This window comes from Narcine bancroftii, chromosome 1, assembly GCF_036971445.1.
Source record: "Narcine bancroftii isolate sNarBan1 chromosome 1, sNarBan1.hap1, whole genome shotgun sequence".
NCBI lineage: Eukaryota > Metazoa > Chordata > Chondrichthyes > Torpediniformes > Narcinidae > Narcine > Narcine bancroftii.
In genome coordinates this window covers 334924592-334952359 of record NC_091469.1, presented here as the reverse complement: position 1 = coordinate 334952359, position 27768 = coordinate 334924592, and the positions used below count along the sequence as shown (strand labels likewise).

The 27768-nt window shown below is 40.1% G+C and overlaps 1 protein-coding gene across 3 annotated transcripts in view; it reads right to left on the bottom strand.

Moving 5' to 3' along the window:
- Nucleotides 1-17: 17 nt before the first annotated feature.
- The window catches only part of LOC138748741 (sodium/hydrogen exchanger 3-like), a 175047-nt gene continuing 147296 nt past the window's right edge, over nucleotides 18-27768 (bottom strand). For 2 of the 3 annotated variants that reach the window (XM_069909427.1, XM_069909417.1), the window contains exons 4-17: nucleotides 27201-27279; nucleotides 26098-26275; nucleotides 23634-23854; nucleotides 21997-22199; nucleotides 21412-21501; nucleotides 20251-20321; nucleotides 19540-19669; nucleotides 18592-18698; nucleotides 17628-17757; nucleotides 16199-16372; nucleotides 10584-10650; nucleotides 8008-8100; nucleotides 6628-6865; nucleotides 18-3041 (exon numbers count right to left, since the gene is read on the bottom strand). In XM_069909427.1, coding sequence (XP_069765528.1) covers nucleotides 3038-3041; nucleotides 6628-6865; nucleotides 8008-8100; nucleotides 10584-10650; nucleotides 16199-16372; nucleotides 17628-17757; nucleotides 18592-18698; nucleotides 19540-19669; nucleotides 20251-20321; nucleotides 21412-21501; nucleotides 21997-22199; nucleotides 23634-23854; nucleotides 26098-26275; nucleotides 27201-27279 — 1785 coding nt within the window. In that variant the 3' untranslated portion in view covers nucleotides 18-3037. Of the gene's footprint in view, nucleotides 3042-6627; nucleotides 6866-8007; nucleotides 8101-10583; nucleotides 10651-12239; nucleotides 12307-16198; nucleotides 16373-17627; nucleotides 17758-18591; nucleotides 18699-19539; nucleotides 19670-20250; nucleotides 20322-21411; nucleotides 21502-21996; nucleotides 22200-23633; nucleotides 23855-26097; nucleotides 26276-27200; nucleotides 27280-27768 lie in introns of those variants that run through there. The other variant, XM_069909437.1, reaches the window with a different exon arrangement.

The following is a 27768-nucleotide window of genomic DNA, read 5'->3' as shown; positions in this document are numbered from 1 at the left end:
TGACAAACAACATTGAATTATTCTCATCAACGACTTTTATTTTCTGCCATTTACTGACAGTTCAATTCCGAATTAGAAAGTCAGAAACTTCAGTTTAACGTTTAAGTGGACAGAGTTTTTATGGCTAATGTGCGAAGTCACAACCCATCAGTTCAGAACCAAAAAAAAAGCAATTCGAAACCTGGCATACAAGAGTGAAAGGACTTGAAAAATATGATCCAAATCTCAAAGTGTTTGGTTTGTTCCTATCTCAACATTCCTGTGCACCGATATCTGAATATTTCTAAGTTGTATATTATAAACTACTCAGAAAGTGTGATTATCCCATATGAAAGTTTTTTTTTAAATATTTCTGAATGATCACTTGTATCTCAGCTTCGCCTTTGTTGGATGAACAAATTCACCATTTCCTTTTAAAAAAATTTATTTTTAAAGTTAAAATATATTTTTACTCCTGATGAGATTGAGTAAAACTTTTGACAAAATGCAGTATTAATCAACATATATAAAACATATGGAAGACAAATTACCCAGAATTTGAGAAGAACATCAATGTACAATTTGCATTGCCAGAAGAGGCAGATTTGGATTATATACAACACTTGATTGGCTGCCACATGAAGATAGGGGTTAAAAGGTACAGAAAACCCTGTTCCCCTGCAAAAGCCTCACTGCACCATCACCTTCAATGAACCAGCATTTAAAGTTCAGCTCATCAGACCTTGCTATTTGCAGAATGAATGAACACACCAAAGTATTCCAATAGAGACCACTAAGGTTATACCATTGTTTGAAAAAAAGAGAAAAAGGAAATGAAACTCAAACTATTCAACAACAAAAAAATGAACCACTGGTAGACCAAAGCATCAGGCTTCCCAAGGCAGTGCCATGGTAATGAGTCAGTCTTATACAAGACCTGTTATTTTTACACATGGAGGTCCATTTGAAAAAAATGCAGGAAATTATTTGTTGTGCAAAACACTGTTATAATTATACCAAAGAACTTAATTATTCCCTAAATGATGGATGCCGAAATTTTTATTGTATCTGATGGGGGGGGGGGGGGGGGAGGCAGACATTCCCTCAGGGAACTCCTGCACACCTCGTGGTGGCTGGGTATTAAGCAGACCTAGCGAAAGTTGGATAGCATCCATGCCATATCAGACATACTTCCTGTCATAAGACGCAGGGCTGAATAAAATCACATCTGGAATATTATACAACCGCACAATTTGAAAATCTATGTGTCAAATATTTTTTATTAAAAGTTTATGCCTAAGAAAGCAGATATAACAAAAGCAGCAGGTGCTACCTGTCAGAATGTTATCATACAACGATGCAGCCTGCATCATTCAAAGAACAGCTGTAGCAACTTGGAAGGATGCAGGGGTTGAGATGCGAGGCACGTGCAAAACTGAACCTTGATGGCTTTTAAGCTTTGCCTTAATGTGCCCCCTTTTCACTGGCACTCATGTTGGTGAGTTTATCCCAGGTGTGTTGTATTATGTTGGCACTAGGAAGAAGTGTGTGTGGGGTGGGGGGGAGAGAGATAGTCAGAGGAGAAAGGGAGCAGGAAGAGTGAAACCGATTTCTACCACAACTGTTCTCTAGTTTTAGTATCATGTCCTCACTGATATTCAATCTTCAGACCAGCTGTATTCAAGTGAGAATATCGAGGTTTCCTTCACCAAAACACGAAAAAGTACACTACTTTCAGTAGTTAACAAAACTATTGCACTTGCGCTGGAATTTTTCCTCTTGTGCTCCAAATATCTGAGTCCCATTTGGATCAAGTTTTTTGAAAATAGTACTGCATTATAAGAAGCCAATTCAATTCATATTGCACGCTTTTAACTTCTGTTGCAGTTTGAGGTGATAGTTTTCAATCTTTTGGCCATAAGAAACTTAAAACTTGTTTCTGCTAAACCGCCTGACAAAATAATTCCACACACCTTTTCTTTCCCTAATATTCATTCATTCAAATTTCACAGCCCAGGGAATCGAGCTTTTTATAGCTGTCCAAAATTCACCTGCCACTCCATGGTGATTTTTTTGAAGAAATCTTTCACCTCCATTTCCATGGAGGTCCGCTGTTTGGTGAACTTATACATGCACCAGTTTTACAACCCGCTGTCACAGATTAGAATTGCATGTGTGTTATATACTGTACATAATTTTTTAAAAAAAACAAAAGCCAAGAATGAAAACCCAAACTGTAACAAAAGCCTACAACACCTTAAAAGACAATAAATTGGGGAGAAGTAGGAAAAACTTCCTGAAATAAATTGCAGTGTTTCCCATAAAATGTAAAAACTGAAAATCTCTGCATTTCCATTGTTGGAACAATTCAAGTGTACTACTGTGGAGTTCCACTGATGTTCAAATGGCATAACTAAGTGACAAGTTGATTAATTAACAGGTTTTATGTTTTTGCTGGTGAAGCCATGTTTAAAACTGTGTTTCCTCTTGTTCCAATGAATGGGGAGGGATGTGGCAAGAGACTGGGAGAGACCCAAGTTTCTGGAGAACTGGATAACGCAAAGGCTTAGGCCTGTGGAAAGAACGCCAATTCTGCACCCGTTTGGCTGCTGCAGATTGCATCTTAGTGTCTCTACAGATCAATGGCTTTTGCTCTTGTGTTCCAGAGTCCTTCTGACCATTGTCTTCTGCCTCTTCATTGAGTGTCTTAGTGTATTGCACTTTTGTGTCGGGTTCTTTGCTGTCAGGATGAGAGAGCTGGTCGTCTTCCTTCGGGGTTGCTTCACTGGCCTCGTCAACGACTACCTTTGAAAGAGTTTCCATAGAATCCTCCTCTTGTACAGCCACATGTTCTGAAATAGTGGGCACTTGGGATTCCATGTTTTCCAGCGAAGAATAGCTCTGCATCCAGTTCTTCTGGAGATAAGATGGGAAGACCTTTGAGGGCCTCTCAGCACTAGATTCATTTTGGCTTTCCTGGTCATCTTTCCAGGCAAAGAGTTTCTCATCCAAGTTAGAAGGGATAGGTAATGGAGGAGGACTTGGGATCGTCTTGGAGTTACCTGCACAAAACAAAGAGGGGTCATTGAAGGAAGATAATATGGTCTCATCATTTGAAAGTTGAAAAACCAACTCAATCTGTCCACAAATTAATTCACCTCCATCTCCCGGTTTTATTTATTTGTGCATGGAATGTGGATACCTTTGGCAACATTGAAATTTATTGCCACTAAATAAAGAGGCAGTGGAGAGCCAACCACATTGGTGGGACTTTAGTCACATTTTGGCTGCACAGTGCAAGAATGGCTGATGTCGTCCCCTCTGAGGGATCAATGAATCAACTGGGTTTTTGTGAAAAACTATTAATTTCAGTTACAATATTTTTTTCCTTTAAAATACTACGCTTTATTTAATTACTTCCATGTAAATTGCCTAGCTGCATGATGGGATTCAAAGATATGTCAATAGTCTCAAAACTTAACACTGCAGAAACAAAAGGAAAAGCACTATGGAAGCAACTCAGTGAAAAAATAGTCAATGTTTGCTGAACGCAACTTTGTCGGGCTGTACTTGTACAATCAGATGACAACAAACTTGACTTGCAGTTGGTATTTTCAGAAGGTCTGAATAAAAATAGTTGTTTAAAAATAAATCTAATCGTTTTTTATTCAGTCCAACAGTTTTTAAACTCAAAGCAATTTCCATTTATTTTTAAATTTAGACATAAAGCATGGTAATAGGCCCTTCTGGCCCATGACCCCATGCTATCCAAATACCCCAATTAATCTACAACCCCTGAACATTTTTAAGGTTGGGAGGAAACCAGAAAACCCAGAGGAAACCCACAGCACAGGGAAAACATTCAAACTCCTTACAGTTGACACCACATTTGAACCCAGATCACTGGCACTGTAACAGCGTTGTACTGACCACCATTGGAAAATATTAAATTGATTCAGTGAAGGTTTGAAATTGCACGCCCATCAACAAAAACGTTCAGCAAAATACTTTTTTCGTTCACTGAAAATCTGTAGATCTTTTTCCCCTGGTATTGCTGTATTTCACACAATCTGAGATGCCCTGACGAGAAACTCAATTCATAATTTGTTAGCAAAAATGTAAATTTTCATAAAAATCCTATTACTTAATGGTATCAATATTTTTCAACAATATTTTACTGTGCCCTTTCAATCAGAGAAAAAAACCTGTCAGCTTTCAGATTCCAATTACTTTTGACCCAAGCGTTTGGTGTGGGTGGTGAATAAGAACAGCCTGAGGATCAGAAAGCTGAAATATCACAACTAGATTTTGACAAATTAAATTATTCATAAATCACAGATCAGCAACTAAATATTTTCAAGTTGGAAACAATAATACCCATCCAACATTGTTGTAGAAACTCATACTTCCAGTTTATATCATTATGTGAGGCACTTGTACAACTATTGCCTCACTTCAAAGCCAGTATTCTTTCAATTGTAAGCCACAGCTGAATCTAGGGATAAATAAGAGAAAAGAGAACAAATAGGAAGGAAGAAATTTGTTCTATTAATCAAAAGATAAAAGAAGGATTAAAGAGAAAATAAATAAGAGTTTCAGTGAAAAGTTAATGAACAGGCAATCTAATCAAAGTTCCATAACAGAGACAAGTGAATTCAGTGATATCCTATCTATTGATAAAATAGGATGGTGCACTTCCCATATCTTGAAGATTGCAGAGAGATCTGAAAATTATTTGAGAGCCATTTAAGCTTCAAGTTAATAGCTTCGTGCTCAAAATAAAACCTCTGTACATATTTTGAAGTTTTGTTTTCCCTCCTATTTTGTATCACTAAATAGGCGGGTATATTTGAAAATTGGGGAATGTAAGTGTCCGTCAAAGGTCGACTTTTCAGGTAATCTACATCCACTTTAGACATTCACAGAGCAGACAGTGGTCACCAGGTGCAGACTGCAGCTCCCTCTGCTCAAGTGACGAACACTTTCTCATTGAAAGCATGAAGAAAAATATTTACTGTGGTGCTGGTTACTTATCCCTCCCATTCAAATAAATCCCTGTAGATAATTACAATGTTCTGAATAGATCATATTCTGTCAATAACTGGCTATCCTTCTACTTCACATTATTCTTTATTTTAAATTTGGAGATACAGCAAGGTAATAGGCCCTCCCAACCCAAGAGCCTGTGCCACCCAAATGCACCAATTAACCTACAACCCCCATTCGCTTTTGAAGGATGGGAGGAAACCGGAGCACCCAAGGAAACCCACATGGATATGAGAAGAATCACACCATTGGATTCGAACCCAGATTGCTGGTACTATAAAAGCATTGTGGTATCCACTATACTAATGTGTCTCAGATCAATTTACAATCATAAAGTACTGACAAATCTGAAAGAAATAGAAATGTCTGAGGGTTAGGCACAAGAATTGAAAAATAGCAGCTTGGGTGTACAGAAAATGGAAGCAGGACAGTTTTCAATAATCCTATCAAAAATATAGGAGAATATACCAATAGATTAAATTATAACATTATAAATTATAAACATTAAGATTTGAGTACCATTTGCACAAAAAAATTAAATTGTTCCTTCCAAATTTCTTTCATTTAATAAAGGCTTCACTAGTTTGCTGATCAAAAAAATCCCTTATTTCTTGTGCTTTGCTGCCTAGCTTATATTTACATTCTCTGATCTAAACTAACAACCATTAAACAGCTTCTACTCAAAATCCTGTCTCCAGAATTTTAAACAGTTGTGGAATTAATTCAGATGTTTTCTGTTCTTAATAAAAACCCCACACTTTTGAATCTTTCTTCATATCAGCAGACACGTGAATCCCTGTAGTACACTCCATGATATTTCACCATCTTTTCTATTTACTGGAACCCTAACCAACACCGAGTCCTTAAAATCTTCACTGAGTCTCAAGGTTTTGAATGTATTCACAATCATATCTGCATTTTAAAATATCACGTTTCAGAAAATCTCATTAATCACCCGAAGTATTCTTAAAGACACCAAGTCCTGTTGCTCCTCCACATTCCTCATTCTCCCCTCAAACTGTATTTGAGAAGCAGAATTAAGTTCCTCATGTTGTTTTGTCCATTCCTCCATTTGATGGAGAGATGCTCACAACATGAATGCATTCACCCTTATTGTTGTATTCACTATCAAGTCGATCAACAATGTCTCTCATTATTTATCCAAATGACTGAGTTGTCCAAGGAATAGATGTCTCAGAACAGAACCTTCTGAGACATAATTCATTTCAAATACTTCAATAAAGTTCTGCATTTCATATTCTTTTCCTTCAAAGCTATTTTTTTTTATTTTAATTCCTTAAATGTTCCTGATTACACACCTTTACTTTCTCCAGTTGGCTCACAATTAGTGCCTGGTCTCTGAATCAGCATGAGCTCACCAGTTGTCACCACATCCTAGGGCGGAATCCATTTCATCAACCACAACGTTCCCCTCAAATTATTATCACCTGCTTACTGTTTTCCTTAACCTGTATATTCAGTCACTATTTTTTATTCCATGAAAATAAACCTATTGCGTATTTGAAATATTTGCAAGTTCGGTGATAAATGGGAACAAACAAAGATGAAAATGGAACGGAGTAAAGTGGAGAATCAAGTTACATTGATGATTCTGGTAGGAAAGACAATGGATGTTCTTCTGAGATGTCTGCGAGCAAAAATGAATCAATGGACCGACTGCTGAGCTGCAATGGTGCAAGGCGCCTGAAGTTGTTGGGGCTCCTGGGAAGCTGTAAACGTGCCCGTTGAGATGGAATGACTGCATCTTCACTGGACACCCAGGGTGGAGTCATTTGGAAAACTGATTGATCCTCGACAGAAAAGCTCGGGTTATCAATTCCTGCAGAGTTGCAAAAATATATCAATTAAACAACTGTCTGAAGGAGTCACAAGTTCATTGTTGGTCCAATCTAATCATGTGATGGTCAACTGGAAACACTGCAATATTAGAATTAATGAAAAGACAATTCAGCCATCAGGAGAGCAGAAATTAGAACATGGTATAACCTCATTATGGAGAGAAAACACAAAAATGCTGGAGGAACTCAGCAGGTCACACAGCATCCAAAGGAGGTAAAGATACATGACCAACATTTCAGGCCTAAACAATTCTTCAAGTGATGAGCTAAAAGCAGACAGGCGTCTAAATAAAAAAGACTAGGGGAGAAGGGAAGATCAAGCAGGGGGAGGCCCACAAGTCAACAGACTAAAGGTGGTCATTAGACAAGGATAGGAGATCAGGAGGTGAGAATTAATCGGGGGGGGGGGGGGGAGGTGACTCTGTGCGTGCAGAGCTGTGGGAAAGGAAAGAGAGAGAGGTAAAGAGAAAGACTAAAGGAGAAATAGGGGAAGTGGAGAGACAGGAGAAGGGGTTGTGGGCTACAGAAACCAAAGAAGTTGATGTTAATGCCACCTGGTTGGAAGATGCCCAGACAGAATAAGAGGTGTTGTTCCTCAATTTGTGGGAGGTCTCAGTCTGGTAGTGTACGAGATGATGGAGAGACATATCGGCACGGGAATGAGCAGGGGAATTGAAATGGATTCTTCGAGTATTTTTGTGTTTTACTACAATCACAGCATCTACAGACTCTTGTCTTTCAACTCATGGTACAAAGAATTTGGCTACTGGAATCAACAGTTGACATTTGCACTTCCAGAGTTTATGAAAGCATATAGCAGACGGCAGATTGGCATCTCCCACACCAGATTTCGAATTGTCCAACCTGTGAATGTAGCATCTGATCAAACTAAGTGAAAAATTCTTCACATTTTTATTATAATCTAATACTTCAACAATAATCTGAAAACTGTGCGTGAATGTGCATCAGTGGCAAAAATTATATTATTAAAAACGAGTGCAATAGAAACTCCATGTAGGGTGTTCTTTGATGCTGTACACCAGCTGATGTTTTCAAACTAAGACTCAGATATGAATCAAGGAAATATTCATTACTTATTCATTCTAAAGACAAAGTAGATTACCAGTTCTCGTTTCATCCGGTTCTGCACTTGGGGCAGAAATTAGGAAACTAATTCCTCCATCCACCTGGTCATAATTGTCCTCTATGTCAGATTCTGGAAGAAATAGATGAAAACAGCTCTCAAACATGTAATAAGTAACCCTCATTGAGAAGGGCGAGTGATCAATCACTCTTTGACAGGTGCATTGATTGGAAACCAGATCTTGCAAAATAAAATTGCTTGGACTTTTGAGAAAAGGCCCAAGTGAAGTCAGATTTACAGATTAGCATCTGCATTAGTCCAAGATACCAAGTGGTTTAACAAAACAATACAATTCTAATTCATTACTATTTTCTATCTTGCTTTGGTGAAGAAAACCTGAAATTCTGCGCCACAAGCTCAAGATAACAACTGGGGATGGGGATGTAGGTGATGAAGCACAATGAATCGTATGACTTATCTAATCCTTGGGGGGGGGGGGGGGGAGGGGGGGGAAGGCATTTGCAGGATAATTTAAAGACAGAAAATCATCTATTTCATGGGGGGAATAATTTTTACTTTGAGGGGCCTGTGATCTCACTATTTTTCTGTGCTAGTGTTTTACAGGCATCAAAACTCACTCGAGTCTGGGAATGTGCAGACCTTCGCAACTCAATCCAAGTCAGGGGGGCGACGGGGCCACTTCTATAAGGACATGGCTCAAACTGTTTCTGAACCTTATCATGTGCAAAGTCCAACTTTAAGGCCAAATAAAAGATTTACTTGCACTACTTTGGATTGGAATGAGGCACATTTACATGTCAGTGCACTGCCTATTAATCCACAAAGTCAGAGCTACTTGCATTGATCTCTGTTTTATGGCAAGTTATGAGGAATAAAATCTGCATTTATATGACAGCTTTCAAACTCAGGACAGTCTAAAGTATTCTTTCAATAAAATCAATTTGAACCTTAATCTGTTGTAAAGTGGGAGATGCAATAGTCAATGAGCAGACTGCGCAGTCCCAGAGGCAACTATGGTGATAACGAGCAAATTATTTGTTTTAGTGGTAAAAGATAAGGGATAAATTGGATACCAAGGATTAACTTCCCACACTTCTTCAAAATGATACAAAATTTTACATCTGCCTGACCATCCAGAGAGGGTTGAATAATTTCCCTAAAGTTCAGATCAGTTTCCATGTTGTGAATTCAATTGTTTAGTGTCAAATGTACTGAGATACAGTGAAAAAAACTGTGCTCTATCCAGGCAAGTTTAAGAACAAAAAGTAATGCAAAATAAACTAGTTTAGAGCTTTACAGAGGAAAAAAAAAGCACAGTTAAAACAGTTTCAAGGCATCATTATTTTACTACTGAAAGGTCTGTGGGATCCAGTAATTCTGCTTCGAGCTGGGCCAACATTAAATTACTAGCCTCAGCAAGGGAGGGGAATGCTAACCCTTTTATGATCTCTACACATCATCTCAGGCCTGAAATATCAGTTACATATCTTGACCTCCTATGGACGCTTCAAGACCTGCTGAGTTCCTCCAGCATTTCTATGTTTTCCTACAATCACAACATCTACAGACTTTTGGTTTCACGGTCATCTTCTAGTATCTGAAAGGGAAATTATTCATCTGGGTGGTACAGGAAAATTAATTTTTCTCCAAAAACTGAAGGGTCAGACTGAGTTTCCTAGGGACAGTGGCAGATCCTTTAACATCATGAGCAGTGACATTAATAACTTTCAGGAGTCTGCAACTGAACACTTAAGGTCAGAACTTGAACCAACCAGTCAATGTATGGTCCACAGACCAGGACCCGACCAGCATCAGGCATTGGCAATGAGCTCAGGCTCAGACAAGTCTCTCTCTGAAATTTATTGCAATTTTCATTGAGCTCTTTTAAAGAACAGTTACATGCACTCTGGCTGCATGTTTGTGAGGATCTGACAAAGCCAATGCTGCCCTCAGGACTGCAAGGAAGAAATGTGTCCAATCTCCTGACCCATAGAAGTGGAAGATTCCTATGGTCTATGATTTAATTTTTTTTTAATTTAGTTTGGATATACAGCACAGTAACGGGCCTTTCTGTTCCACACCGCCCAATTAGCCTATAAATGCCGTTTGTTTTGGAGGATGGGAGGAAACCAGAGCACCCAAAGGAAACACACGCAGACACGGGGAGAATGTACACACTCATCGACAGCACTGGATTGGACCCCGGGCTGCTAGTGCTATATTAGCATTGCGCTAACCTCTAACCATGCTGTCCATTTCAACCATCCATTTCACTGTGAACAGATGGCTTCTGGGTAAAAGATACTGCAAGGCCTTGAAAGCTGGCTTTTGAATTGAATGGTCTGGAATAAGCAGATACTCTTTTACCTATTTAGTGTTATTTTTATAGAATGTCCATTGACAGGAGACAGTTTGGTTCAAAGAGACCAGCTGCTTCAGGATCTTCCCTCACATCCTCACCCACAACTTCCTTTGCTAGTGGAATACAGTATTGGCAATCCAAATAACCAAACATAAATGAAATTGTAAATAGTGGGTCAGCCTCAGAGAGGCTTGGAAAGAAGATAGTGGAAAAAAATGCAAGGAATTATTACCTTTATCAACCTCGAATGCAACAGTGTGTGTTGGGACCTTTCCATTCAACATTCCATCACTGTGCTTCTGCAATAAAAATCAGTGAACCAACATGAGACACTTGGACAGGCAGATAGATAAAGAACAGTTCAGAAGGGTATGGACCAAATGGGACGAGCCCAGATGTCACCTTGATCAGCACAGATGAGTTGGGCTGAAAGACCTGTTCCATGCTCTATGACAAAGTCTGAGGAGCACTAGTTTCACGATGGGATATTTGGTTAACATATTGCCTGGCATTTGGTATCATCTTGAATCAACTATTTCTAAAATCTTTGTGTGGTAAATCCTTGTTTTTAATCCCTGCGACCGGAAACTGTCCACAATCTTGCAGGGTGTAATGAGGAGTTTTCTTTGGAAAACCATCAATGCATGCTCACATTACCTGAATTCCACTTGCAGCTAGGATGCCAGCAAATGTAATGAACAATGAATCAAATGCCTCAGTGCTAACCACCAATAATGGGTGAGAGAAAAAGGCATGGGGGAAACAAACGTTAAAAATGCTCTTGGAACACATCTCACATATACATGAGTATAAAAGGCTTCTTTGTCTACATTTCTCTTGGTTAAGGAACATAGAAACATAGAAACATAGAAGATAGGAGCAGGAGTAGGTCATTCGACCCTTCGAGCCTGCTCCGCCATTCAACGAGATCATGGCTGATCTTAAAGTTCAGTACCCCGTCCCCACCTTCTCTCCATAACCTTTAATACCCTTATACTGAAGAAATATATCTAATTCCCTCTTAAATATATTTAATGAACCTGCCTCCACTGCCCTCTGTGGCAATGAATTCCACAGATTCACCACCCTCTGGGTATAGAAATTCCTCCTCATCTCGGTCCTAAATGGTTTGCCTATTATCCTCAAACCATGGCCCCGGGTTCTGGATTTTCCCAACATTGGAAACATCCCATCTGCATCCATTCTGTCCAGTCCTGCCAGAATTTTATGTCTCTATGAGATCCCCTCTCAATCTTCTAAACTCCAGGGAGTACAACCCCAATTTGCGCAATCTTTCCTCATAAGTCATTCCTGCCATTCCAGGTATCAGCCTGGTGAATCGCCTCTGCACTCCCTCCAATACTCCAGGTGTGGTCTCACCAGGAATGCTTCTCATGGCAACTTAGAGAAGAGAGATTGATCTCCTCTCTCAAACACCTGTCAATGGCAGTCCGACTGCTGGCAACAAGAACCCAGGTCCAAATCACTGACGCTGTAAAGGCATTGTGCTAAACGCTACAGCAACCAATGTCGTAACTTCATTGCAAATATTAGGAATAAGCAAGATAAACTTAGAGCATGGATCAGCTTGTGAATCTATATTGTAGCCATCATCGAGACTTGGCTGACGCAAGGACAGGATTGGCTGATGGATGTACCAGGGTCTACATGTTTAAAAAGGGAGGCAAAATCAAAGATAATATCACAACTGCCGAAAGGTAGGATGTTGTAGAGTGATTGTCTACAGAGCTAATATTGGTGGAAGTCAGAAACAGGAAGGGAGTGATCACTCTATTAGTAATCTGTAGACTCCCAAATAGCTCTCAGTTCACTGAGGAGCAGATGAAAAGCCATAGTGTTAGGTAATAAACCTGGTCAGGTGACAAACCTCTCGGTAGTGGTGGGCTGGGTGCATTTTGTTGACAGTGACCACAATTCCATGACCTTTATTATACCTAGGAGGAGATAAAATGGTAAAGTGTTTAATTGGGAAAGGCCTAATAACAATGGGATCAGTCAGCAACTGGGGAGAATAAATTTCGAACAGATGCTCTCAGGGAAAAGCACAAAGGATGTTTAGTCTATAGGTCCACAAATAGCTCTCAGGTCACTGAGGAGCAGAGAGGTCAGCAGATTTTGGAAAAATAGCAGGGATGTTGTCATGCAGGACCAAAACTTCCCAAATATTGACTGCCACCCCCTTACTGCAAGATGAATAAATGGGGCATAATTTGTCATGTGTGTCCAAGGATTCCTGCCACAGTACTGTATGTGGAGAGCTGACCAGAAGAGAGACCATTGGATCTTGTACTGGGTAATGAACCTGGTCAGGTGACAGACCTCTCAGTAGGTGAGCATTTCAGGTGCCAGTGACCACAACTCCCTGACCTAAAGGACAAGGAAAGGAGTAGACAAAATGATAAAGTGTTTAATTAGGGAAGGGCTAATTGTGATGGGATTAGGCGGGACCTTGGAGAGAAAATTGGGAAAAGATGCTCTCAGCAAAAAGCACAGAAGTAATGTGGAGGATGTAGGGACCATTTGTCTGGGGTTCTGGATAGGTTTATCCCACTGAGATGGGCCAAAAAAATGATAACAGAAATTTTAGCAAGCAAAAGTCAGGAAGGTCTCATGAGAATTATTTGGCAGCCAGGAAGGAACTTAATAAAGCACTGAGGAGAGCTAAAAGGGAGCACAAAAAGGCCTTGGCAAGTATGATCAAGAAAAACCCTCATGCATTCTATGCATACATGAAGAACAGAAGGGTGACGAGAGTGAAAGTAGGGTTGCTTAAGGCAACATATTCATGGAGGCAGATAGAACAAGCATAGGTCTTGGAGCAAAGAGGAAGTGTTGGATCTTCTTAATACCATTTGTGGATAAGTTCCCTGGACTGGACAAGATATACCCACGGTTGCTATGGGAAGGGAGGGAAGAGATTGCTGAGACAGTAGCAATAATCTTTGCATCCACCATGGCTACAGGGGAGGTGCCAGAGGATGGAAGAATGGTAAGTGTAGTTCCCTTGTTTGTTATGGGAAGAATCCTGGGAATTACAGACCAATGAGACTTACATCAGTGGTGGGCAAACTATTGCAGAAGATTCTTTGGGACAAGATTTATGAACATTTTGAGAAGTATAGTCTTCTCAAGAATAGTCAGCACAGATTTATAAGGAGTAGGTTGTGCTTCATGAGCCTAATTGAGTTTTTTTGAGGAAGTGACAAAGGAAATCGATGAAGGGAGGTCAGTAAATGTGGTGTATATGGATTTTAGTAAGTTAGTTAACAAGGTCCTTCACGGTAGACTTATTCATAAAGTTATGTGGCATGGGATCCATGGAACCTTGGCTGTGTGGATTCAAGACTGGCTTGCTTGCAGAAAGCAGAGAGTAGTAGTAGATGGAATGTATTCTACCAGGAGATCAGTGACGAGTGGAGAACTGCAGGAATTTGTTCTGGGACCCCTGCTCTTTGTGATTTTTATAAATGACCTGGAAGAAGTAGAAGGATGAGTCAGTAAGTTTGTAGATGACATGAAGGTTGGAGGTGTTGTGGATAGTATAGAAGGTTGTTGTGGCAACTTCGATCAATAAAATAGTTGCATGGAGGCTAAGTGTGGAGCTTTTCTGTAACACCTTTCTTGAATAAATTGGTGATGAAGCCCAAATGAAATTTTCTTTAACACTTTATTAACAAACACAGAAGGGCTAACATAGGGGTTCTCAACCTTTTTCTTTCCACTCACATACAACTTTAAGTATTCCCTTATTGACACTTGTTGTTGACCACTTCTCTTTCTAATGGTCCATTGATTGTCCATCCAAGCATAGTTTTAGTAGCGTGTGGTCCATTTCCTGTGCTCGGTATTACTTCTATTGGTTCCAGAGCTTTTGGTACATCTAAGCCAATTAGCATCTCTATCTCAGAGCTATTTTCCAGTACATAAACCTTCCTCAAAAATGGCCACTGATCCACATCATTTTGATGTGGGGTGTTTCCTTTATGCGCAGCCTTAGTCTTCTGTGTGAAAATTCCTGGCAGATCACAAAAATTGTTGCTGTGTATTCCTCCAACCCTGAAACCATGTTAGTTTCAATTACCCTTTTTTGTCTCAGTTTCCAATAGAATCTTTGTCTTTTTTCCTTCATAAGCCCCACAGTGCAAAATGGTGCAGTGGTACCTGGGTCAAGAAATGCATGTGTATGTACCATTGCACTCCTTTCCTGATCTTAACTTGTACAGGCAGTATTGAGAGTTTGCAGTTGCCCTTACTGGCTCCAGTAAGACCACTTGCCTGAACCGAGGCTATAACACTGTTTTTCTGCTGCTTCCTTTGTTTCTATTTGCTCATTTTCCAGTTGCTTGTTCCTTTGGTAAATATGCAGCATTCTAAGCTACAGCCAAAACATCCTCCATTTTCCTTTAATAAAATTATCTCATTATGTTCCTTCTTTTCCAAATGTGAACACATTCCCAAAGCATGTCCACCTTCACAGAACAAACAGCTCTTCTCAGCAGGCAAACTCTCCTTTTATTTAGTTACTTTATCCTTTTCCTTATGTACAACCGACACTATAAAGGCAAAAGTACTCCTTTTCAATTTTGGACTAGGCTGTGGCTTGAACTTCTTTATGTCTTCACTCGCTGTTGGAGTGTCCTTGATATTTCCAAATATTGGTATAGTTGTGATCCTGGTTTACAAACTCTTGTTCTCCACAAATCCTTCAGCCTATAGGCAATTTGCTTGTGATAATTAACATTTTAGAATGTAAATTAAGCTCACACATGCAGTCAATATCTTCTATGGCATTATAAAATCCTCTTAAAAAGAGGGTGTGTGTTCATAAAGCTTTTGTATCCTCTGATTTTATTGATGTCCATGAAAGAACCTCATCCATAATAAGCCATTGCAATTTTATGCTCATTGCCAAAATGATCTTGTAGCAATATCTTTGCCTTAGTAAATCCCCTTTCTGAATCCATATGCAGGCAACTCCTCACAAATTCCTTTGGCTGTCCTCCAGTGTACTGTTACAGGTAATTTAAAAAAAAGCCTATCTCTGTTATTTTTATTCTTACTTGCAATATTATGTTCAGGTGCTCTGTGATTAGTAAGGGATTGCTTAAGGTGGTATGTGGATGGAAAGAAAAAGTTTGAAAACCACTGTTTTAATTGTACCTCATTAACTCATTATGTGCACAGTTTCATAACTCCAAAGGAAATGGGCCATTGACAATTTCTCTCAAGCAAAATATTTCAGTAACAATCGAGTCTAGAGCAGTGATTCTCATCCTTCCCTTCCCACTCTCATCCCACCTTAAGCAATCCGTTACTAATCGCAGAGGACTTATGGCATAGGGATTACCTAAGGTGAGTGGAAAAAGGTTGAGAACCATTGGTTTTGGTTTAGATTGTTAAGTAGATTTATATAGGTCATCACAACATCGTGGGCTGAAGGGCCTGTACTATTCTATAATGTTCTACGTTCTAACTGCTTCTTCTAGTGAGTTGTGAATCCACAACAGAATTCTCTACCGGAGGAAGCAGTGGAGGTTGCCTCATTAAATATGCTTTAAGACAAAGTTGGATAGATTTTTGCAAAGTTGGGGAATTAAGAGTCGATGTAGTCAACAGTCAGATCAGCCACAATCTCATTCAATGGTGGGGCAGCCTCAATGGGCCAGATGGCTGAGTCCTGCTCTTATTTCTTGCGTTCCTGCCCTCATTTTCCTTACCACTTGCTGTACGCTTTCAGGAATCTGGTGCCATTGTCAGGTCTAAATTACAAAGAACCACACAGGCCCTATTCAAACTGAAAATTCTGTCTCCATACATTCAGTTTACCTTCTTTGCTGCTCTTTCTTTCTTCATGTTTCTGAACTTGCTGTTGTAGTTTGCTCCAAGTTTTGTGGATTTAAAATATTCAAGTCTCTTTTTCATGGTTCGCTGGAAAATTTCTTTGTCTTGCTTCTCATCTTCGTTGCGTATTAGTTTATGCCGGCTGTAATTAAGCCTGTACTTTAAAAAGAAACCATTGGGCCAGTAAACATAATGTGATGAAAAAAGATTTCATAAGCTAGCAGTGCTTTCATCCAACTAATTAAGTTAACTTAAAATTTCCTGTTTGATTTTTACATTCTGATGATGTCATTGACCTGAGACACCAATTTCTCCACATCTTCTGCCAAGCCTGCAATTTCCAATATTCTCCATTTATGCTTCAGGGTTTATACAGAACAAACAGCAGTGGAAGATATTAAATGGTAAATGGATCCAGGAACTGAGTAGCTCATTTCTGATTCTACTTTTTCCTCTAAATAAATGAAAATTCCAGAAGAAACACGTGGATGTTTACAAAAGGAAAAGTTGCATTGATTGGCTTGTGAATTACAAGAGAATCATTGTTTGTTCATACTGAGCATGTGTTGAACCAGCCATGTTGGTTGGTTACTTAATACACGTAGTCCATGAATCTATCCTGTTCAAGCACCCTCAAACACACACACACATACCTGCCCCTCTCAAACATGTGTGCCCATGCACTCAAACACACACCCACCCTCAAATACATACCCGCCCCTCTCAAACATGCATGCCCATGCACTCAAGCACACACCCTCAAACACATACACACCCCCACCCTCAAATACATACCCGCCCCTCTCAAACGTGCGTGCCCATGCACTCAAAAACACATACCCTCAAACACATACTATTCTGTGGAAAGAAAACAAGAGAGGCCAAAACATTACAGGAACTGAGAATTATGGCTTCTGTCTGCTACTGACAAGCTATTTCAAAAAAATACAGGAAGGTGTCAAGGCACAGTCTGCACCAGCGGTCCACTCCAAAGCTAGAATGAACCATGTGCCTGCCCTAACCCAGGTCCCTGGCTTTTCCCAGATCCTTGATTCCTTCTTTTGGCCACGCACAGGGAAAAGTTAGGGTGGCCTCCTTTCCATTCCAATGAGGAGAGTCATCCAGCTTACACATTGATGTTGTGGTCATAAACCAATGCTAAATAAAATGTTCTCCCTCACTCTGATTTGTTACAGCTCTCTTAGGGAAAGTGCAAATAGATGTAATTGAACTAATATTAATTCAGTGATAATGGATGCAACTCTGCCGTGTTTTCATTGAGCAGCACATTGAACATGATACAAATTGCAAAATCAACTAGGTATCATGCGAGGACATTTTAAACTGATCAAGAATGAACCTCCACCAACAGAGAGGAAGTAATAGTCTCAACGAACGACATAGATTTGCTTACTCGTTGCCTGGGTTTGTACAGATGTTGCTGCAACATACGATGAGTGATTGTTTCTTCACGGTCCTTTATGCTCTTCACCCTGTTCTCAATTGCATGCATGTCTAAGCATACCTCACTGGTACTCTCTCTCCTGAAAAAGAAAATTATGTTTTGTCAGAATCACCTTTTCCCATTCTCCCCCAAATAAGGGGACACTGCCCATTGAAATTCCACTACAGAAGTTTACTCTACTCCAGATCAATGACACACTGAGGGAGCACTGTTAGAAGATTCACCTTTAACAATTGCCTCCCTAATCCGAATATTCCTCTGACGAAGTAGAAATTTCCAGAGGCGGATAAAACAGAGATGATAAGTACATTAAAGAACAAGTGAAAATTCAAATCTGTGAATGATGGACTAAACAATGTCATGCTTCACAGAGAGCCAAGATTAGCTGGGGCTTCATCTGTCCTGCCAGGTAAATTTAAAAGATTGTAGGGTACTCTTTTGGAAAAAAAGAGAAAATTATTCAAAAAAGATTATCTGACGTTTTAAGTCTCTGTGGGCATCACAATTACAGCATTTCATTGTGCTAATAGGCGTATAATTGTGATAATCTACAAACAAGTAGATGGACAGATGAACAGGGAGGGAAGAAAGGGACATGGATCACATGGAGGAAGATAGGATTAGTGTGGATTGACATCATGGTCAGTGCAGACAAACAAAGAGGGCCATTTTCTGTACTCTTCGTTGGTCACATTGAACAATTTGCACGTACACTATGGGCTGGAGAACATGGAAATAATTTGTAAAAACAGTTTGATCAACAAAAAAGCATTTTAAATTATTTTGAAAACTACTTTAGAACTTTTCTGTGCAAGTCAATCTGGGCTGTTGTAGAGAATTGCAGCCTTAAAATAATTCTCCTTGGATGTGACTGATGGTCCTTGCATACAGGCTCAATTAATGACATACTTACAGCACTGCCGAGACAGATGAGTCTGTAATAGAATGGCGAGGACCAGTGAAGTCAACATTAACATCACTGCTCGAGCGTATAAAAGCCAAAGACCCACGCCGTTCTCCCTACAAACATGAAAAGCCACAAATCTCACAGGGAGTTGCAAATAAAGAAATTGTGTGTTGCAAATTGTCTCAATTACCTCCTAAATTTGAGCATTAAAGGTTATCCTAACTTTCTCAAGCATTATTTGAAATTATTACACGTACACGTCAGCCTTGGGCCAGTGATAGCAAGTCAAAGGACCATGGATTTCAGTTCCACACCAGGCACTTAAGGCTGACTCCTTTGGCTGGCAAGGATAAATGGCCACTTCCATTGTTTTATGATCATCAATGTGGACCAGGCAGATTAGCAGGATAATTAGCAATGAAGCTCTGTGACCAGACACAACCAGCAGCTTGCCTTTTATAAACTTTATACTTAATTACTCCCAAGTAATGATCACTTGACCAGAATAAGTATGCTGGTCTTGACCTGCATTAAATTTCAATGATCTATAAACATTGAATAATTTTTTTCTTCCTTTATACCCTCGAGTATTTGACATCCTTTGTACTCAAATTCAAAGCTCCAGCTAAAAACTAAACAATGATTGATTGCATTCTTTGTACAGAAAAATCCCTATTATCCAGAATTCAAGCAACCTGCAAAAAATTTGCAAAAAATAAATAGGTAAAAAAGCCAAAATATTAAATGTGGTGCCCCCTGAGCAGTCAGTTTGCCAATCCACGCAATATGCAATCTCAAACAACCAGCATCTACCAATCCCCCTTGATGAGGAGGCTGGGGGATTTGCACCATTATCTTTTTTTTTGTTAACTCATTATCCAAGATACCAACTGCCAAATGCAAGAACAGTTTTCTTTGCACCTGGATAACAAATTGACCTACTGGCAAGATTACCTCAGACACGTAACTGATGGCATCCTTCAGATTCAGCTCACGGAAAACGCTGAGAATTTTATCCCGGCTAATCTGTGCAGACTTCCTCATCATTATCTTACTCAGATACTTCCTGTCAAAGTTTGTCCACCTAAAGAAAAAAAAATAAACCCCCTTATTACATCTTAAATGGATTCACCAAATTGGGAGAACAGCAAAGCAAATTCATGCAAACTTAAATCACTTCATGAAGGCACAGGAGCATCAAAATCAGGACTGCCAGGCTGGAGAACAGCTTCTTGGGCTGCGAGACTAATAAACCGCATCCTGTAACTGTGACAATCATCCTAATATTTATATACATTTAGACTATTTATGCGACTCTTATGTACTGTGTATGTGTGTGGACTATGGCCTGGAGAGACACTGTTTCATTGAGTTTTATATGTACAATCAGATGACAATAAACTTGAAGTGTCGGGGTGTGGAATCATTACGAATAATAGAATTACAATAATGATGCAATAAGAACAATGCTGGATCATGAAATATTGCCACTGTTGCAGAAACAATGCCAGACTGTACTACTTGTTCTTTTACCAGTGCAGGCCAAGCAAAAACAAGAACCAATTCGACATACCTCCCCAAAATTATTTCAAAATGCAGAACTTGACAATAATGGAAACATTAAAGAACATTTCATGAACATTATAGAATTCACTTTTTACATACTTGTCTCGAAGATAATTGTGTCCAATTTGCCCTGAGATGTCTTCTATTGCAGACAGTATATGATCAAAAGTCTTTGGGGAACAAAAATGAGACATTTTGATTTTTTTTTACATACAAGGAAGTGAAATGCATACAAAACATTCTGGCACAAGATCAATTCCTTTAATATTGTTCCTTGTCAAAAAACAGTACACAAAATATTCCATTTAGAAAGATCAGCAAATCCAGTTTTGAATACGAAAGCTACAGAGTCAGGGGATTACAGCACAGAAACAGGCCGACTTGTCCATGCTGACTAGGCCGCCCTCCTCTTCAACCATGTTAATATGGTGCAGAGCTGCTGCCTAACAGATTCAGCAGCCTGTGTTCAACCCTAACCTACGCAGCTCTAAGTGTGAAGTTTGCCTGTTCTCCTTCTGTCTGCATGCCTTTCCTGCCCTCTCCCAAAGATGAAATTTGGTTCTTTAATTGACCACTTTAAAATTGTCCCCAGTTTGTAGTTGGGTAGTGGAATCTGGAGGGAGTTGATGGGAATGTGGAGAGAATAAAATGGGATGAGTATGAATGGATGTTTAATAGTTGGGATGGATTTGGTAGACCAAATGCTTGTTTCTGTGTTGAAGATTAATTTATGAACTTCACACAACTTGTCGTTCTGTTTGCTTCAGTTTTTGATGCAGGGCCATTCACCAATAGCCTTTGTGGAAGTTTTCTCTCTGCACAGAAGCCCCCTGATGCTGACATTCCCAGCATCCTATTTTTTTTTTCATATATTTGGCAACCAGAATATTCTGCATCACACAGTTTCAGCGCATTTTTACAACTGTCTTCATTCTTTTTCCTCATCCTTAGTTCCCCCAAGCAGATTAGTTATGCTTCACTACACAGTCCCAAAAGCAATCACATATCCTGGACAATTTTGATCTCCATCCTAACACAGGTATTCCCTCTCCGCCTCTCCCTGCATCTTAAAGCACACTCGTTTTCTCCTTTCCCCAGTTCGGATGAAAGATTGTAGACTTCAAACGGTTTTTCACTCTCCACAAGTTCTGCCTGACCTGTTCAGCTTCCCCAGCATTTTTCAGCATCTTTAATCTTTTTTTGCTTTTCGTTTACAAGTTTCTTCCTCAGCAGCTGTTGGAACAGAGAGATTCAACTTACTCTGCCGTGCAGCTTCTCGTTGAGTAAGGGATCCTTTTGTTCACTCCTCTTCACTTTCAGCCACTTCACCAGAGGTTTGATTGTCAGGCCCTGCAAAAATATCACAATCAGTTTGGTTTCATCACCAACCAGTTGCAACATTTCGAATACGAATATAATGCCACTCTCGAGCCAGTTGCTACCACAGAAATCGTTCATTCCCGCCAAAACCATTGGAATCATTCATCTCCATGTCACAGGTAAAGGCAATGCCATTTTCCTTTCATTATAAACACTCAATGAATAGTCCCTCTCCAACAATCTTTGAATATTGCAAATTATTTCAGAAGGGAAGAGTCTTCCTTCTGCATCACTTTGCACAGAGGGAAAGATTCAATTCCTCTGTATTATTCCTCAAAATTCATTCTTGAGCCTATCTAAGCAGTATTAAAATAGATCTAAAATCTCCCTTTTCTACATGGGATCATTCACATCCACCTGAAACATTAGACAAGACCGCATTTTAAAGTTTTCATTCAAAAAAGCTTTAAATCACATTGATTGTATTACTCCAGCTGACTGGCATTCAATATAGTTAATAGTTACCTGGAAGATGACTGTAAAATACACCACAATGATAGTTGTGCTGACAAACAGATTCTTCTCTTGCACGACGTCCTTATTCAGCAATGCAACCAAAGCAAAGGCCACAGCTCCACGCAGGCCCCCGTACGACATCACCACCTGATCGATAATTTCCAACTGCACCACGCGGAAATGATTCAAAATCCAGGTCTGAATTACAACTCCTGAAATAGGGTGGATTTTTTTTAATGTTATCTACTGGGACTTGAAAATAAAACACAAACCACATCCATAGATTCATTATTATCCAGCACAGAAATAGGCCTTGGGCCCAACCGTCCATGCTGACCAACTACGATAATTCAATTTCATTTCTCTCCAAACACTGTGCCCAGATGATCTTTCATTTGTGATCTTTCCCTTGCCCAGTTTAGTGATCCAGAGATTTGCAGATCCCTACCCACATTAGTGACCAAATGTCTTCTCTGGAACTACATTCCACGCAACTACCAACCTTCAATGTCTGATATGGACATTTTGCTGAATAAAATTGAACTACTATTTCCTGCTCAGTTTGTGTCACTAAATTTGACTTGATACCCTTGGAACCTTAGTAAGGCTGCCACTCCAACCACTGATCTTACCCCTAACTCCCGGTTCAGCCTTTTCAATATTCCCATCTCCACACATCACTCCAATCAACCAATTATAACCTTAATTCACCTCTTGGCACTACATCAGATCTTTGGATATCCACATCTGCACCCACCTCTCTGCCAACCTCCTTTACCTGCCAGTCAAGATGTTGATGCTCCCTTGCACACCTCTGTTGAGCAGTCCCCGCCAATGCCCATACCTCTCTCACTCATTCCCAACCACACTACACTTCCCCATATAGGATCTGCAGCATTTGGCTGCCACTGAACTTTACTGTGGCAAGCCCAGAGACAAAGTTATTCGAATTACACACAATGACCACACACAACACTCTTTATGGTATCTGCAAATCTCTGGATCACTAAACTGTTCAATAAACACTGGGCAAGGGAAAGAAGTGGGAGGTCCACCCGATCACAAATGAAAGATCATCTGGGCACAATGTTCACACTCTTTCCTCTCCCTGCAGAAGTGTTGGCCGACCAACCTGCTTCCTTTACAGTCAACCATGGGCGTTCTTAGGGTTCCATTCACATGCAAGAGGAAATGTCGAGATGATTAAAAATAAAGTCAGGAAAACTTGTCTCAAAATCAATTTCTTTATCACTTAAACCAAATTCCACCTCTGGTTGGTCAATTAAAACAATGCACTAGTCCTTGGCGGAAAGGTGACACAGCTCATCAGCTGCTGTCCCACAGCTCTCAAGATCTCGCTTCAATCCTGACCATTGGCACCATCTGTACGGAGATTGCACATTCTCTGTGTGACTAATGTAGACTTCCCCTTGGGTGCTAAAGACCGATGGGATGGACTGTGAACTGTCCCTATTGTGTATTGAGTGGTCGAAACTTGGGGTGAGGGCAAGGGTAGTTGAAGTTGATGAGAATCAGTTGGGGTTCATGTAGAATTAGTGTCAGCTTGGAACTAGTGGGTCTCGGGGCCAGGTCTCTGTGCTGTATAGCTCATTTCTCTACCCACTGTTTCGCTGTCAAGCACTCACCAATGATTCTGTAAACGGAGATGAAGACCAGCGTGAGAAGTATAAAGGCAGTGTTCCACTTCCATATTTCAGTGTCCACTGCAGAGATTCCCAAAAACATGAAGATAATGGTTTCTGCGCCACTTGCCAGCATTTTCATTGCATATCTGACAGTGGTGATGGATTGCTCACAGAGGTTGGCCTTCACATACTTCTGACAGCAAATGCCACAGAATGTGATGCTGACAAGAAAGAAAGATGAACACATCAAGTCAGGTGAATTAAAGCAAAATTGAAGCACAACAAAGAGCCATGGTCACTCTTTGTTCCCCACCTATCCAGCACCCCACACCAATATCACCTTGTCTCCTATCTGAGTGATCTAAGCCACAAACCATTTCAACCTGAGATTCCAGTATGTAATCCTGATCCTCCACTGGTGTAGTAAATGAGTGAGAACATGGAATCTGCTCCCAGGCTCCGACAGTGGTCATCCTCAGCAACCTGAGAAGAATGCTCATTTGTTACAGAAGGAACCCAGACCCTTGCCCAAAGTCTCCTTAAATAGTGCAAGGCTGATCACTTCACAATATGTACGTGTTCTTCAAAACATTCACCTGCTCCCAGAACCTATACCTGAATCCATGCGTAAAAGATAACTAATAAAGGTAACTCCAATGGCCGTTAACTGGTCAGTGCAGAACCACAGAATAATTGTTCAGACTTAATTCACCAATAGAAAATCCCACACATTTCATGTTTTAACACAGATAGAGAGCACATGAGCTTTAGTTGATGCTGTGCACTCGTCATTCCCAGACATGTGCACTCATCACTCCAGCAAGTGCAAAGATACAAATTAGGGCTGGAGTCCGCCACTCAGCTTCATAAGCCTGTGCCACCATATGATAAGATCATAATACGTAAAAGCTGAATTGGGCCATTGACCCTAGTTCCTCCATTTGAAACATCGCTGCTATATTTTTCCTCTGAACCCCATTTTCCTGCCTTTTCCCCCATAACGTTTGATACTCTTATTATCAAGAATCTATCAACCTCTGCTTTAAATCTACCCAATGACTTGGTTTTCATTCCTGTCTGTGACAATGAATTCCACACATTCACTGCCCTCTGGCTCAAGAAATTTCTCCTTGTCTGTTCTAGTTCTGAGGCTGTACCCCCCTGGACCTAGACTCTCCATGTTCACTTCAACCAGGCCTTTTAATATATGGCGAGCTCTCCACTGGCCACCGTGACAGAGGTGCACCAAAGAAGAGGTACAAGGACTGCCTAAAGAAGTCTCTTGGTGCCTGCCCCATTGACCACCGCCAGTGGGCTGATCTCGCCTCAAACCGTGCATCTTGGCGCCTCACGGTTCGGCGGGCAGCAACCTCCTTTGAAGAAGACCGCAGAGCCCAGCTCACTGACAAAAGACAAAGGAGGAAAAACCCAACACCCAACCCCAACCCACCAATTTTCCCCTGCAACCGTGTCTGCCTGTCCCGCATCGGACTTGTCAGCCACAATCGAGCCTGCAGCTGACGTGGACATTACCCCTCCATAAATCTTTGTCCGCGAAGCCAAGCCAAAGAAGAAAGAAGAAGAACCACTCCTGACTTAAATGATTCTTGAACAACCATTGCTAATGACTAATAAGGTCAATATTGGATTGATCGCAACCTGGAGTTCACATTCCCGTGTACCCATTGTAACCATGCATCCCATTGCATATCAAGAATCCATCTTCTCTGTCTTAGATTGTGCATTTCTCTTTAAGGAAGTGCTCAGACAAGATTTTATCTCAACCATTTTAACAAGTGCACCTTATTTTTAAAGAGCAACTTCTAGACTCCATAATAGAAATGATCTCCAATAGTGATCTGTCAAGATCTTTCTCGATTTGATGATCAGATATCACTTTACAATTTGCTTTTTCATTTATCACAGAGAACCACTTGCATGCGAGTAGCACACTGGTATGCCAACTTGTGTCGTGACCTCACAGCTCCAGGGCACCAGTCAGTTCAAACCACTGGTGGTGCACCAGCCACGTTCGTCCATGTTTTTATAGTTTCTTCCCATGCTGATAATTAGGTACATTGGCTACTGTAAATTACTCCTTGCATAGATGGCTGGTGGGGTAGAACTGGTGGGGAGGTAGGGGTGGAGTTGAGTGTTGAGTATTTATGGGCATGTGGAAATGGTTATGGGGAAAGAAGTGGTGGAAAGGGATTATTCTGGGAGCTGGCATCGACTGCAGAGCCTATGCCATAATGAAACAACAATGTGATAATGAGCTAGCTAATCTCAGCCAAAGTAGAAACTAAAGCTGATACCTTCTAGACTCATCCCTCTTCCCCATATAATTGGGCCTTCCTAGGGCATGGAGCATCCAGATTGAAGAGTAAGAATTACAATTTCTGCAACTGCTAATAACATGTACATCTGGAAACAGTACAGCCAGAAATGAACAACTTTTACTTACGCCAATATAGCAGAAAGTGAAAGCATCTCGGCGGTGAGGTAGGAGAGATAAGAAATCACAAAGACAAATCCAGGTTCGATCACTCTTACGTGCTTGGTGAATCTGGTTACCAGGGACAGCAAGAATGCAAAGATGATGCCAACAGCAGTTCCACCCAAGCTCACAACGAAGAAAGAAACTAAGGGAGTAGGGGGATGGAAAGATTTAAAAAAAACAATTAAAACTGAGACTGTTGTCAAAATAGTAACATTGTTGAGTAAAGACAATATTTCAACAAACAAAAGCAGTGGGATAATATAGAACAATTTGCATTTATACAAAACTTTCAATTTAGGCAAACATAAAGGATGTCTCAAGAGTGCAATCAAATATAAATTGACCCACGAGAGTAAATATCATGACTGTATGGCCAAAATGTGTAGATTTTATGGAATATCTTAAAGGAGGGAAGACATATAGAAGGGCAAAGGACCTTTGGGAGGGAATTCTAATTGATGGACCTCAGCTGATGAAAGCTTGGCCACCAACAGACAACAAAGTTTTGAACTTGGAGATGCACAAGAGCCAATAATTGATGAAGCACAAATGTCTCCAAGGATGACAAAACTGGAGCAAACAATGCAATGGGATGAAAAGACATAAAGAGAAAACAAGGAATTGCACTTTACAATCATTGAACTGGATTAAACAATTAGGAATACCCAAAACAGAACTTGGGCAACAAAAATTATTTAATGCAAAATGGAAAGTGGCATTCTGTCCAGGAATATAGTTAAACAGCATAGTCTAATTAAAAAGAATAAGACTTAATATTGTTGCAGGTATGTGATTAGAAGATCATCTAGGAGGGTGAACAAGATACAAAAGTTGTATGGAGTCTGATTTAACCTCAGCTATTTATCAGAGATAACGATGGAGTCAGTGGCTAGGGAACAAAGCATGTGGTTGGGACAGAGGGAATGGCCAGGATTCCCAACATTTAGCTTCTCATCATGAAGAAAATAGCAAATGTAGAAATATGCATATTACTAGGATAGTAATTGATATTCATAATCCAAACAAAGATTAAAAAAAATCCTGTTACTGCAGGATGTGTTTCCCACCTATGCCTTTGAAATAGTCCAGACCTTGAACATTACTTGCTCCCACTGTAACAAACGAGTCAAAGACATTGTATAGCACCTTTAAAATAAAGCAAAAACAAAGTTTGAAATAAAAGTACATCATAAAACTTTTGATCAGATCTGCAAATTTTCCTGGTTTTCAGTCCCATTTTAAAGTGGGACAGCAATTGGCCCAGTATGTTTCATCTGTAAAATTTGGTTAAATGATCAGTCCCCTTTGCTGCCCATTTAAGGGACATACAGCAAGCAGATACAAGAAGTCATGAGGATAATTGAGTGCTGGTCTTTATTGCAAGGGTCTGGAGTACAAGAGCAAGAAAGTTTTGATACAACTTTTTTGAAAATTGGTGAGATTGTACCTGAATTATATAAAGTTTAAGTCTCCTTATTTAAGGATGAATATGCTTGTATTGTTACAGTGCAAAGAATATTTAATAGCCTAGTTCCTCGGTGAAGTGTGAAGTAAAAATAGTTGAGCAGACTTAGCATATACTCATAAATCATGCGTAGAGTTCTGAGGGGGAATGACAGGTTGCTGACAGGACAA